General features: G+C 37.6%; 1 protein-coding gene across 1 annotated transcript in view; it reads right to left on the reverse strand.

The window, feature by feature from the left end:
• The window catches only part of LOC127583619 (sortilin-related receptor-like), a 153,014-nt gene extending 144,707 nt beyond the window's left edge, over positions 1-8,307 (reverse strand). Inside the window, 1 exon segment of the mRNA XM_052039782.1 lies at positions 7,969-8,307. Coding sequence (XP_051895742.1) covers positions 7,969-8,229 — 261 coding nt within the window. The 5' untranslated portion in view covers positions 8,230-8,307.
• Between the last annotated feature and the right edge of the window lie 6,386 nt (positions 8,308-14,693).

Here is a 14,693-nt window from a genome sequence, read left to right on the forward strand (position 1 = left end):
TATTCAATATCCTGTTTTCCAGTGCTGTTATCTTCAGACAAGTCAACATCTATAATTGTTCTTCTAGGAGTTTAATTCTGTTTAAACTTGTTAAAAAAAATTCTGCTTTTGTCTACTTTCTTTGAATGTGGCCAGCTAGCCAAACTGGTTCTCTTCGATCATATGCTGTTGTTTTATGCACTGAAATTTACAAGGATTCTTTCTTCACCAGAATGGTTTCGACACTATTTACATAGCAGAAGTAGGCCATTCAGCTCTGTGCCTGCTGTGCCATTCAATACAATCATGGCTGATCTTATTGTTTTCCCATGCACTTTCCAAATCCCTCGAAGACTTGTGTCTAGAAATTTAATCCAACTCCTTACATATATTCAATGACTTGGCCTCTACAGCCTTCTGTGACTGCAGTTCCACAGGTTCACCTGCCTCTGAAGAATTTTTCACCTCAATCCCAAATCTCTTACCCTGTCTTGAGATTCCAAATCCCTCACCCTGTCTTGAGATTCCAAATCCCTCATCCTAGAGGAAATATTCATCATCTATCCAGTTTGTCCAGCCCCATCAGAATTTTGCAACTTTCAATTAGATCCCCTCTCACTCTAAATGCTAGTGAATATAAATTTCGTCGACCCAATGTCGCTTCATACAACAGTCTCACCATCCCAGGAATTAGTTGCATTCCACCTACTTTTCCGATACCACATAAAATTGAAATTACAGAAAAAAAATTTAAGTTTTAATCCTTATCAGAAGGGCTTGATAGCAATAATTTATGATCTGATTATGAAAATAAGTCTAGACACACTTGATAAAATTAAGAATGAATGGGAAAGAGAACTTCAGATACTTTTACCTATAGAGACATGGAAGAAAATTCTCCAATTAGTTAATACATCTTCAATGTGTGCTAGACATTCTTTGATACAGTTTAAGGTGGTTCACAGGACCCATATGTCTAAGGATAAGTTAGCCCGTTTTTAATCACCATATAAATCCTATGTGACAGATGTAATTCAGAGGTGGCTTCCCTGACACATATGTTTTGGTCCTGCCCTCTTTCGGAAAAATATTGGAAAGACATTTTTAATATTATTTCAATTGTATTGAATATTGATTTACAACCTCATCCTATTACTGCAATTTTTGGGTTACCAATGATTGATTCTGGCTTCAGCTTGTCATATGATTGCATTTGTTACATTAATGGCCAAAAGATCCATTCTATTTAAATGGAAGGATCCTATACCTCCTACCCCATTTCAATGGTTTTCTCAAACTATAACATGTTTAAACTTAGAAAAAATTAGGAGTGGTACTGTTGATCCTTCGCTTAAATTTGAGGAAATTTGGAGTCATTTATTCAGTATTTCCATATGATGTAAGCAGACCTTTTTCAAATCTTTCAATAACCTTTTATTTGAATATAGAGGAGTGGAGCTAACGACATAATAATGTTTTTTTAACTGAAGAAATAACAGTCCAGCTTTTTTTTTTGAAGTTTTTGGTTTGCTTTTGTTATTTTTATAATTTTGGGGTTGTCTTTTCATATAATCATTTTTTTCAAATTCTTTTGTATCATGTTCACTTAGTAAGAGATTGAGAGGTTCAGATTATATATTTTACTGTGTTTGTATATCTCAACTATTATTGTAATCCCAATCTCTTCACACCATGTGTATAATCACTATTGCTGTGTGTATTAATTTGAAATTTAATAAAAAGATTGAAAGAGAAAAAAGAAATAGAAAAGGAATTAGTTGCATTCCCTCTAAAACATGTTTATCTTTTGAGATAAAGTCATCAAACTGCACATAGTAATCTAGTTTGATCTCAAGGCCCTGTATAATTTTTGCAAAACAACTTTGTTCTTGTACTCAAATTCTCCTGCTATGAAGGCAAATATACCTTTTACCTTGTTAACTGCTTGCTGCACTTGTACACACTTTCATTGAATGGTGCACAAAAACACCCAAGTCTCAAATGTGCTTCAACACTTTTCAATCTAACACCACTACGAAATATGCTGCCTACAATTTTCTTCCAAAATGACAAATTTCACATTTATCCGTGTTATACGGCATCTATTATATATTTGAACACTCACTCCATCTGTCTAAGACACCCTGAAGCCTCTCTGCAATCCCTGCCCACTTCAGTGTGGTCAAACTTCAAATTATTACATTCTGTTCTATTATCCATATCATTCTCTGATCTCTGTAGTACCTCACTAATTACCACCTGCCACCCCACAAAAGGACCAATTTATTCCTAATCTGTTGTTTTCCATCTGTCAGCTAATTTCCAATCCATGCCAACAGCCGCTAACATTTTCTTCATTACTTATGTTAGGCTAACCTGTCTGCAGATTGCTATTTTCTCTCTCTCATCTTCACCCACACCATACCATACCACCCTCTCAACAAAATGGGTTACATTTTCCACCTTCAAATCTGCATGACCTAGTCAATTATCCACAGACTTCTGGAAAATGACAACCAATGCACCTATTGCTGCCATGGCTACCTCCTTTAATACTCTGGGATATAAATTATCAGAGACTGGGGATTCGTCAGCTTTCAGTGTCATTAATTTCTCGAGCACTATTTTATTACTGATACCCATTTCCTTTAATTCCTTGCCTTCATTAGATTCTTGGCACCCTAACATTTCTGAAAAGTGTCCTGAGGACAGAACAAAAATATTTCCCTGCTCCCCATGATGAATTATCCCAGTTCTGATTGGGAAGGACAAAAGCTTGACATCACTAAGCTTTTCCTTTTTATATATGTACAAATTATTTTAATGTTTCCTGCAACTTTTGCATTCAATTTCTTTGTTCTACTTTGCAGAACTCTAAACTGTTTTCGATCCTCAAGTTCTCTAATTAGCAGGCAATCTTAGATGCCCCCTCTGAAACTAATGCTATCCATAACTCTTATTTAGGTATTGCTGGGTTGCTTTTCCTTTTGCATTTTGTTTTTTTTAATGCTGGGAAGAAATGTATAAAATGTTGTTTCCTTCAGTGATGCTACTCAAGCAATCTATCACCTTTCTAAATTTAGCCCTGTTACAATCTGTTTTACCACTACATTTTCAGTAAGCTCCTCTCAGACAATTCTGTTGCACATTGCAAAAGGAGTTCATTGCAAAAGGATGTGAAAACATGAAATAATCCCCACCTCCTCCAGCAGTCTAATGGCACACTGCATTGAACTAACTAGTATCCAGGAGGATTTAAAAGACAAGAGAACTTTATACACTTATAATATCACATTGTTTAAAACAAATGTGAAGCAAAGTCCACGCTGTCCAGAACTACTCTGGTTATCAATTCCAGGTTTATATGAGCATTTTAGTACCAAACTTAAATGGATAATTTGCAAGCATCCTACAAATGCAGTACAAACATCTAATTTATCAAAAGAAAAAGTCACTACAAATGCCAGATATTGTGTTGTAGTTATTCAAGGCTTACCATTTGTTCCAAATGTCATTTCTTGGCCCCAACAAGGTAATTATTATTATGACTTTTAACAGGAGGAAACCCATGTGGTCACAGGGACGATGTGCAAACACCACACCAGAGGTCAGGATTGAACCTGGGTCACTGGAGCTGAAGCAGCAGCTCTACTAGCTTCACTGTGTTGCCCCATCTCTATCAAACCCATGGCTTGCAGCAACAACAGCTACTATCCTTGATTTCATCAACTTCCTCATCTCATCACAAACTGCTTTATTCTGAAAGCCTCTTAACAGCCTATTCTCCAACTAGCATTCCTTACCATATCCATCCCCCTCACAATCTCTTTTCCTGTGAATTGTGTATCATTAAATTTCTCCATTTTTCAAAAGCAGTTTTGTGTATGCAAATTGACATGCAAAATACATATGCAAATCTTCCCCACAGCTTTCTTTTAAAGAAGCTACAAATACAAGTTGCAAGAAATTTTTAAGACACATTGTATTATAACTGGCTGAAATGGATTTCAAATTAACCTGCCATCTGAACATTTTGCAAAGACTGACAAATTAATATAGTTTATCACTTGGCTTTAAAAACTATTGTTCTTTCTCCAAAAACTCCCCTGCATCTCCCAGCTTTAAAATATTTGACAGAACTAAATCCTGACAAGGTAAGGAATCACCTCTCCTTAATCTCCCAAAACAGTTTACATTTTATTCCTTTCTTGCAAAGCACCTAGATATAAAAGCGCCTATTAAAGTTTTCTACCATCATGACCCAAATACAAAAAAGGAAAACACTCAGGATCAGATCTGAAATCCAATGGATAAAACCAGTCCTAGTCCAATTCTCAGATGGTATTAGAAAAAAATCAAATGCTTTACAGAGGGAAATTAAACCAAACACGTGTTATTTCTAAAATCACAATTATTTGACACAGCATGACATTGAATAACAGCAGTTTGAGCAATATCAAAACAGATAATGTTTGCAATGGATTGTGCATTTAAAAAGCAAACAACTTGGCTAAGAAAATTACAAATTTCAATCAATCATTAACGTTGCATCAGATTCTATGGAGCAATCAATGGAGAATAAAATGATTACGTAGTAGAAGTTCGATACTTATCAGTCCCAATTCCACCAGCTGCTCCCAAAACAAGTAGGTTAAAATCAACTCCCATTTTTAAATTGCCATTGCACAGAGACTACGACTTCAGTGAATTGATCTAATTTCTGCTCCTGTCATGGTAACAAGCACCGCACGAACACAGTCATTCTAAACCTGTATCGAACACGTGCAGTATTTTGAACTGTTCTGATTACTTCTGCATCCTCTGACAAAATTCACAAAGCAGCTCCAAAAATAAATAAATAAAATTACAAGGTTGATAGCAAGCAGATAAGACTGCAAATATCATGAAAGGATGAATAGTCAGATTGAGGCAACATGTTTATTTTTAGATTATTAGAAGATTTCTATAGCATAAACACAAAGTTTTACCACTTACAGGGAAGAAAAAAAACAGGCACAAAGCTAGTGTAAAAGAGTCAAATGGGGAATTCAGTAGAATCTTCTTTACCCAGAGGGCTGAGAAGGCAGAACTCTGCATCACAGGGAGTATTTGAGAAGGAGTATATAATGCAAGCACAACACAAGTAGTACCCCAGAGATTTTTTTTTAAAAAAGATATTTGCTAATGCTTACATCAGTTGGAGATTCAGAGTTTATTTTCAATTACCATGTAACCATTTCAAAATCCAGGTCAAGCTCAACAGAATCCCCACTTCCCTCCATATGCATCACAGTAATCCTCACTAAATTCAATATGTAATTACACAACATTGCTAACCTAGCAAAATATTCCAATATTTTCATAGTTGCAGAAGGAAGTGAGGTTAGTTTCAGTAAATCAGATAGAATACATTTCAGCAGATTTTTGAAAGAGGTAGAGAAGAGTGAAGCAACTACTTATACAGAGAACTACAGATTATTTTTTAAAGCTCCAACAACAAGATTAATACTGGTCTCAACCAGTTGAAGGGGAAGATGAATTAACCAGCTCAGAGGAAAAGAGCAAGAGAGTGCAAACAAGGTGACAGAAATTATAGAGCAGGAAATGGAGGTCGAAGATGACTTTGCACAGTGCATAGGCTTATTTCAGTAAAGTCATTTATTTAAATAAGTTTTAAACAATAAAAAGATGTCAAAGAAAGATGCATTCATTTCAACATAATTTGAATGATGCAAATGTTCTCTTATTGAAACACATTTTATTAGACCATAAACATCACCAAAACACATACAAAAGTATTTATTAACATTAGATTTAGTAAGCCAGAAATAGCTATTTCAACACACTGGGATTAATTACAAATATTAACATTTTCCTGCACATCTTTTTGTTTCAAAATAATGGGAAATGTTTGACAAGAAAGAGTGTAGAATTAAAATAAATTTGCCTTCTTTTTAAAAAAAAAGGAAAAATGAATTTAATGAGCATCTGGACATCAATGGCAAGGTCAACAATTATTTCTGATATCCAATTGCTCAAGAAGGTGGCAGTGAGCCATCTTCCCAAATCACTGCTTTCCACCTTGTGAAATTACACCCAAGGTGTTGTTGGTGAGATGGCTCCAGGATTTATAATCAGTAACAATAATATTTCCAAATCAGGACAGTGTTTGACTTCGGGGAACATAACCTGCAGTTCCCCTCTTAAGTTTACAGATACATGGTTGATCAGGCCTGCTGCCCTTATGCTTCATAGTATAGGTCTTTGGTTTGGACGGTATTCTCAGAAGCCCAAGTAAATAAATGCAATTTGTAAATAGTACAATTACAAATGGTAGCAAATGAGTATTTAAGGCAGTTGATGGACTACCTCATTTGCCCAGGAACTGAACACTGAAATCATCAGCAAACATCCCCAAACTTGTGACATGATGGAAGATCAATTATTGATGAAGGAGTTGAATATGGTTGGGGCAAAGGCAAGCTCAATGTATAATTTCAATAGGCACTTAAATTAAAGGTAATCAGTAAAGAAAGGTGACTGCATTCTCTCCCACCCTGCTTCAGGCAGTTTTTGGACTACGGCCACATTATTCCTCACCTCAGTGTACACCAAGTAGAACCTAATGCTGTGCTACAAATGAGTCACTTCTTGATCCCAAGTCTATTATCTAATGAATGCAATTACAGAACTTAAGTTTACAGATACATAGTTGATAACATTCCGGACAGATTAACTGCTTGATCTTAGTCAAGAGAATTTTAACTGTAGGACCATCTCAATTTCAATTTCTCTTTCAGGAAATTTAACAGTTTGGTAAAATTGTACAAGATGTGCCTTAATGTTCCACATATCTTATAAAGAGGGCTTGTAATAAACTGGCACAATACAGAAAAAAATTTGGTGATAGCTAAACAAAGAAATGGCATTGGCTAGTCCTATTCTTTATAATCACAGGTAATATTCTGGAATTATGTATTCCATTATAGTCACTTCAAAGTATTGAAGTATGTTGTTTATTAGCTATGTCGGAAAATTTCTTAAACTCATTAAGAGCACTTTTGCACTGCAATAAACTAATTTTGCTTCAAAACATTTTATTGCACAGAGCAAAACAGGAAAATACATTCGCAAACAGTATCTTAAACCACAAGTTTAGATGTTTTGACAAGGGGTTTATGACCTGGTATTTTAACTGTTTCTCTTTCCACAGATGCTGCCTGACCTGCTGAGATTTTCCAGCATTACCTGTATCCTTTCAGATTTCCAGCATCTACAATTTTCTTTTGATGATTTCCATTTGATACTGCTTTGCCTCTTCAATTGAAAGCATGTCCAATCATAGACTCACAGAGTCTCCAGCACAAAAATAGGTTATTTGGCCCGACTGATCAATGTGACATAACACTTTTTTTTATTGTGCTTTTGTTTAAATCTAGAAAAGCTTATCAACAATAACTGCAACCCTAACAAAACAAAGAGATCCCTATTATCAGCAAAAATATATCAATATCATTTAAAAACACGTACGGACTGTTTAAATCTGCAAAGACGTATCAACAGTAATTACAACTCTCAGAAAAGAGATCCTGATTATCTGCAGAAATAAAAATAACATGTACAGACTCCGTTTTGCTCATGTAGCAACAAATTGCATTTGCATTCTGGACTTAACTCTAACGTTCTCCTGGGGTAGTGTATTATAAGTACAGGCTGCGATGGAACAGATTTGTAGAGGTTACTAACAACAAACAAAAAGGCTGCAGAAGGGGGTGGAATGATGAAAAGAAACAATATCTATGTTATAATCAGGTCAAACAGAGCACACAGTAACCATCGGTAGTCACCCAGTAACTTCCGCAAGCAACTGGAGTTCAACATTTGCAGCAACATGATTTGCAATATTTTTTTTAAAGAAACATAAGTTTTTAAGCGGTCTAAAGTGATCACATGGAGGTACATTGATTGGAGATTGATCATTTTCTTTACCTGTCCCAAAACCTCTAGCTGCTGCTGGGTATCTATGCTCCTGCGCCACCGACGTTGATTCCTTTGGAGCAGCGTCGCCGGTCCTTCATCGGTGAAACCAGCCGCCACAGTCAGAACCCTGTGGTCCTGAGGGTCAGTGGCCAATCCCTCACTAACGTGCAAAGTCTGCGAGCTGAAGTAGGGTCGTCGAGCCGTGGCCAAAACCAGCAGGGCTTGCAGCAGGATTAAACCCCGGCAGACGCTCGCTCCGCCGCCCGCCATCTTAACCCAGGTTGTATTCTGTGGTAGATAGTATATGTCGGCAGATATATTTCTTGCCTTCCCCCGACGCCTGCCCGCCCCTTTAAGTGCGTGACGCCAAAGGCAGGCCGAGGTGCCCGTTCCTCATTTGACAAGCGGCCCTTCAACGACTGGCTGCAAACTCCAGGCGCGCGCGCGCGCAAGGACGTCAACTGTCTCTGCGCGTGCTGGCACCAATGGTTGGGTGGTGCGCCTGCGCGGGGCTCAGCTGTCAATCACAATCACACCTGCTCAACTTTTGGATGTCCAGTTCTTCCTATCCACCAAGGAGGTATGTGTTGGATGTTTTATGTTGTGTTCTTTGCTTGACTTTTCCATCCAGGAGCCTTTTGAGTTCATGTTGCCCCTTTATAGAGCCAGCCAACTAGTTTCACACAGTTTGCTCTTTCCCATATCATTGCAAATTTCTCCTAATTAAGCAATTGGAATCTTCATTTACGAACCTTTTAAACAATGTATTATAACAACTTTCTGTGAAGAGTGATAATCTTTGGGGCTAGGGGCCAAGAGGGATTTATCTACAGTCTGTCATTGGTTGGCGTAGACACTTTGGACCAAAAGGCCTCCTCCTATGCCGTAAGATTCTATAATTTTAATTCTTTTTAAAAAATATCTCTCCTTTTGTTCTTTTGTCATTAATCTGAAATCTGAATTGACTCTCCAGCCATTAGAAATAATTTCTCATTTACCATGGATGATTTTGAGCACCAGTGTTGAATATTCTTTTAACCACCTGTAAGGATAACATATCCATCTTTGGAATAAAGGAATAGTTGGCACATAACAACAGCTTACACTGCAGAAAATATCAGGAGCAAGATTTGTTCTTGTTAAAAGATATGTTGAATTGTGAGGATGCATAAATTTGTCTGCATTCCAGTGAGTTCAGAAGATTCAGAGTGAGGTGTTTAAAAATTTACAAGAGGGAAGTGAGGGGAATTCATGAACAAATGCAGTCAAGCTCTAATTTTAAAATTTTGCCTGTAGGCAATTTGGAAATTGGCTTGTAAGATAAAAGTTAATGGAAATCTGAAACTCCTCCCCTCAAAGGCTGCAGATTCAGGGGTCAACTGAACTTTTAACACTGAGATCAATAGATTTACATTCAACAGGAGAATGAAGGGGTGAACATAGAGCAAAGATGGAAAATGGACTTGAAGTGCATGATCTGATCGAATGGTAGAAAAAGCTTGAAGTACTGAATGGCTACCTCCTATCCCTAATTTCCCGTCACACAGCGCAATTTGACAAGGCATGTAAAAGACATGTAAGAAAGGCAATGTTACAGTGGTCATGGGGGACTTCAATATGCAGGTAGACTGGGAAAATCCGGTTGACACTGGATCCCAAGAGAAGGAATTCGTACAATGCCTACGAGAATACTTTTTAGAGCAACTTGTGGTCAAGCCCACTAGGGGAAAAGGCAATTCCGGATTTGGTGTTGTGCAAAGAACCAGATTTGATTAGGGAGCTTAAGGTAAAGGAACCCTTAAGAGGCAGTGATCATAATATGATAGCATTCACCCTGCAGTTTGAGAGGGAGAAGCTAAATTCAGATGTATCAATATTACAGTTGAGTAAAGATAACTACAGAGGCATGAGAGAGGAGCTGACCAAAACTGATTGGAAGGGAACCCTAGCAGGGATGACGGTAGAGCAGCAATGGCAGAAGTTTCTGAGAGTAGTTCAGAATTTGCAGGATCAGTTCATCCCAAAGAAGAAGCAGCATTCTAAAAGGAGGATGAGGCAACCATGGCTGAGAAGGGAAATCAAAGACAGCATAAAAGCAAACGAGGGCAAACAATATTGCAAAAACTAGCGGGAAGCTAGAGGATTGGGAAGCTTTTAAAAACCAACAGAAGTCAACTAAAAAAGCAATAAGGGGAGAAAAGATGAAACATGAAGGTATGCTATCTAATAATATAAAGAGGATACCAGAAGTTTTTTTCAGATATTATAAAGAGTAAAAGAGAGGCAAGACTGGACATTGAACCGCTGGAAAATGAAGCTGGAGAAGTACTAATGGGGAACAAAGAAATGGCAGACGAATTGAATAAGTATTTTGTGTCAGCCTTCACTGTGGAAGACACCAGCAACATGCCAGAAATTCAAAATAGTCAGGAGGTAGAAGTGAGTATAGTCGCTATTACTAAGCAGAAAGTGCTTGGGAAGCTGAAAGGTGGATAAGTCACCTGGACCGGATGGACTACATACGTTCTGAAAGAGGTAGCTGAAGAGATTGTGGAGGCATTAGTACTGATCTTTCAAGAATCACTAGAGTCAGGAATGGTTCCAGAGGACTGGAAAATAGCAAATCTCACTCCATTCTTTAAGAAGGGAGGGAGGCAAAAGACAGGAAATTATAGGCCGGTTAGCCTGACTTCATTGGTTGGTAAGATTTTAGAGTCCATTTTTAAGGATGAGGTTTCAGGGTACTTGGAAGCACATGATAAAATAGGCCTAAATCAGCATGGTTTCCTTAAAGGTGACCTTGCCTGACAAAGATCTTGCTTTTTGGAATTCTTTGAGGAAGTAACAAGCAGAATAGACAAAGGAGAGCCAGTGGATGTTGCTTACTTGGGTTTTCAGAAGGCCTTTGACAAGGTGCCACATGAGGCTGCTAAACAAGATAGGAGCCCATGATATTACAGGAAAGGTACTAGCATGGATAGAAGATGGGTTGACTGGCAGAAGGCAAAGAGTAGGGATAAAGGGGGCCTTTTCTGGTTGGCTGCCTGTGACTAGTGGTGTTCCCCAGAGGTCGATGTTAGGTCCACTGCTTTTCACCTTGTATGCTAATGACCTGGATGATATAATCGATAACTTTGTGGCCAAGTCAACTAGTGGTGTTCCTCAGTGGTTGTGGGATTTTTTCTTCTAACTTTTCTTACAACTTGTCCTATAACTTTTCACGTTATATGTTAATGATCTGGATGTCAGAATTGATGGCTTTGTGGCCAAGTCTGCGGATGCTACAAAGAAAGGTGGAGGGGCAGGTAGTGCTGAGGAAGCAGGGAGTCTACAGAAGGACTTGCACAGGTTGGGAGAATGGGCAAAGAAGTGGCAGATGGAATACAGTGTAGGGAAGTGTATGGTCATGCACTTTGGTAGAAGGAATAAAAGCGTAGACTATTTTCTAAATGGGGAGAGAATTCAGAAATCGGAGGTGAAGGTTAACTCACAGGTTGAGTTGGTATTAAGGAAGGCAAATGCAATGTTTACATTCATTTCAAGAGGACTAGAATATACAAGCAAGGATGTAATGCTGAGGCTTTATAAGGCATTAGTCAGACCACATTTGGAGTATTGTGAGCAGTTTTGTGCCCTATATCTGTGCTGGCGGTAGAGAGGGTCCAGAGGAGGTTTGCGAGAATGATCCCGGGTTGAAAGGGTTAACATATGAGGAGCATTTGATGGCTCTGGACCTGTACTCACTGGAGTTTAGAAGGATGAGAGGGCATCTCATTGAAACCCACTGAATATTGAGTGGACGTGGAGAGGATGTTTCCTGTAGTGGGAGAGTCAAGGACCAGAGGGCATAGCTTCAGAATAAAAGGATGTCCCTTTAGAACAGAGATGAGAAGGAATCTCTTTAGCCAGAGGGTGGTGAATCTGTGGAATTCATTGCCACAGATGGCTGTGGAGGCCATGTTATTGGATATATTTAAAGCAGAGGTTGATAGGTTCTTGATTAGTAAGGGTGTTAAAGGTTACAGGGAGAAGGCAGGAGAATGGGGTTGAGAGGGAATAATAAATCAGCCATGATCAAGTGGTGGAGCAGACCTGATGGGCCAAATGGCCTAATTGTGCTCCTATGTTATATGGTTTTATGGTCTTATGCAATTTTACCCTTTCCTCTGCTAGACTGTATATGTTATTGAGATGAAATTAGCTCACTTGCCTCTTTCTTTTCTGTTCATTTCCTCTCACTGGATTCTGACCTTTCTGTGCCTTTTATTCTCCAGTTATTTCTACTTTGATTGAGAGCACATCATTTCACATCAAAAATACACAGAAAAATGACTACCTTTACCAGATGAATTATGTTAGATTCTTCATACATCTAAAATCAAGAATCAATATCAAATCTCAATTAAAACAAATTGCAGTTTGAGGATCGGTTAGCAGAGGGTACAGAATGTAAAATAGCATGCAGCTTTATGTAGAAAAATGAAACGATACAATTCAAAATAATATCCAAAAAGAATGTTGTACAATGTGAAGCAGTGGAAGAGAAGGACCTTGGTATGCAAATATGCATGTTAATAAACATACAAATGTTCAGCCAAAATAATCCTTGTTGCAATGCAGACAGATAATATTTAGCTTTCATAGCACCTTGCTTCAGCCACAATTGGAGATTTCAGCTTCCCCCTTGTATGGACAGCCATGAAAGAAATGGAAAAGGTACAACAGATATTCACTCAGAAGTTAAAAGGAACAAAGGGATTGGAGCTTTAAAGAGAGACTTGAGAAATTAAAAAGTCTTAAAATTCCTCAAGATAATAAAGAATTGTGCTTAGTGAAATATTTCTCACTAAGTTGACGAGATGATAACGTGAAGATATATTTAAGATAATCACAGTATAAGAAAAATATATTTAGTGGGTAGAATGTAAGATTCTGTGCCACAGAGTATTGTTGAAGCTGGGTCTTTAAATTCCTCCCTAAGATAATTAGCTGTAAGGATATGGGTGGCAAGCAGGATCAGACTGGGTGTCTCTGGTGAGCAAAACAGAAGTCAAGAAACGAAGGGCCTAATTGCCAACTTCTGCACTGTTACACTATGATTATAAAATGTAATAAGTTTTGCAGGAATCTGGTATAAATTTAGCTTTCATGTTTTTTGTTGTGATTTCATGGTGTGACATGAGCAGCAACTGTGCTGTTGAATTAAACTTGAACTCCCCGTATGTGGACAAATTCCCTCCCAATAATTTAATGGTAAATTAAATTTAAATTGGTTTATTATTGTCACATGTGAAAAACTTTGTTTTGAATGCCATCCATACATATTATTTCATTACAACAGTGCATTGAGGTAGTACAAGGGAAAACAATAACAGAATGCAGTTGCAGAGAAAGTGCACAGTAGGTTGCAAGGCCATAATGAGGTAGATTGTGAGGTCAAGAATCCATCTCATCGTACTAGGGGACCGTTCAATAGTCTCATAATAGTGGGATAGAAACTGTCCTTGAGCCTGGTGGTACATGCTTTCAGGCTTTTTTTATCTTCTGCCCAATGGGAGGGGTGGAGAAGAGAGAATGTCCATGGTTGATGGGATCTTTGATTTTGTTGTCTGCTTCACTGAAGCAGCGAGAAGTGTAGACAGAGTCGATGGAGGGACCATAATGTCACCTATGTTTCTAAATTGCAGAGAGTTTTGTCCCTGTTGCTATATTAGGATTAGAATTTCCTAAATACAACTCTGAATTTTTCTTTTGCATCCATCAATTTCAAAATATTGTTTTTTCTGATTTTAATCCAAGTTGCAAAACTAAAGGTATTTTCAGTTTTTGTATGTAATTAATCCTTATGACCTAAAGGAATTTGAATGAAAATCAATGTGAATAGTTAAGAAGAAAATGCTAACAGGCCATTGACAAAAATGGATTAGGAATATGATAGCATTCATAATTGGTATTTAAACTGCTTCAATCACCAATCTAAATTTAAGTATTTTGATTGGAAAGATCCGTAGTTAACACTGTATCTATGAGTCTTATGCCAAGCAATGCTTTTGTATGGGGAAAAAGGAGCCTTGGATTAACAGATCAGAGCAAGGTAAAATGGTGAGAGGAGGGAATCCAACACAAACCCCAACCCAACATCACCACATTATTTTTGGTGGGTAGCTTGGTTTAAAATTAAACCTACAGTGTAGGTCAAATGTCAGATGTAGGATAGCCAGTAAGAATATTTGGATTTTTATGACAGTTTATCAATATCAAATCTAAATTTTTTAAAAATGCAGTTCGTGGATCAGTTAGCAGAATGTAAAACGGCATGCAGCTTTATGTTTGGCCCACACGTTACCAGATATGATGATCTCAATTTTACAACTTAAAGACTGAATTTATAGTGTCAATGAAAGTCCAGCCTACAACTAATGCAGACATTTTTGTAGCACCATATAATGCCTCTTGATGACTTAAATTATTATAGACTGTAGACGATGCCAGGAAAAAAATTGGCAAGCTTTTCTTTCTTAGTGGTTGGATGATTCTGCATTTTGGCATAAGTGTATGTAATTTACAGAAAGAATGAAGTCTGAGAAAGGTAATTTTCCAGATTTAAAGTCATGGTTAAGAATGACTTGGAGCTGATCAGAAACACAGATGAATTTGAAATTCTGGTCAAAAAGGAAAATTTCTGTGGAAGGAAATAAAGGGAAGAGATAAAATCAGAGCTTTAAAAAGGATTG

Source organism: Pristis pectinata, chromosome 27 (assembly GCF_009764475.1).
Source record: "Pristis pectinata isolate sPriPec2 chromosome 27, sPriPec2.1.pri, whole genome shotgun sequence".
Classification (NCBI taxonomy): Eukaryota; Metazoa; Chordata; class Chondrichthyes; order Rhinopristiformes; family Pristidae; genus Pristis; species Pristis pectinata.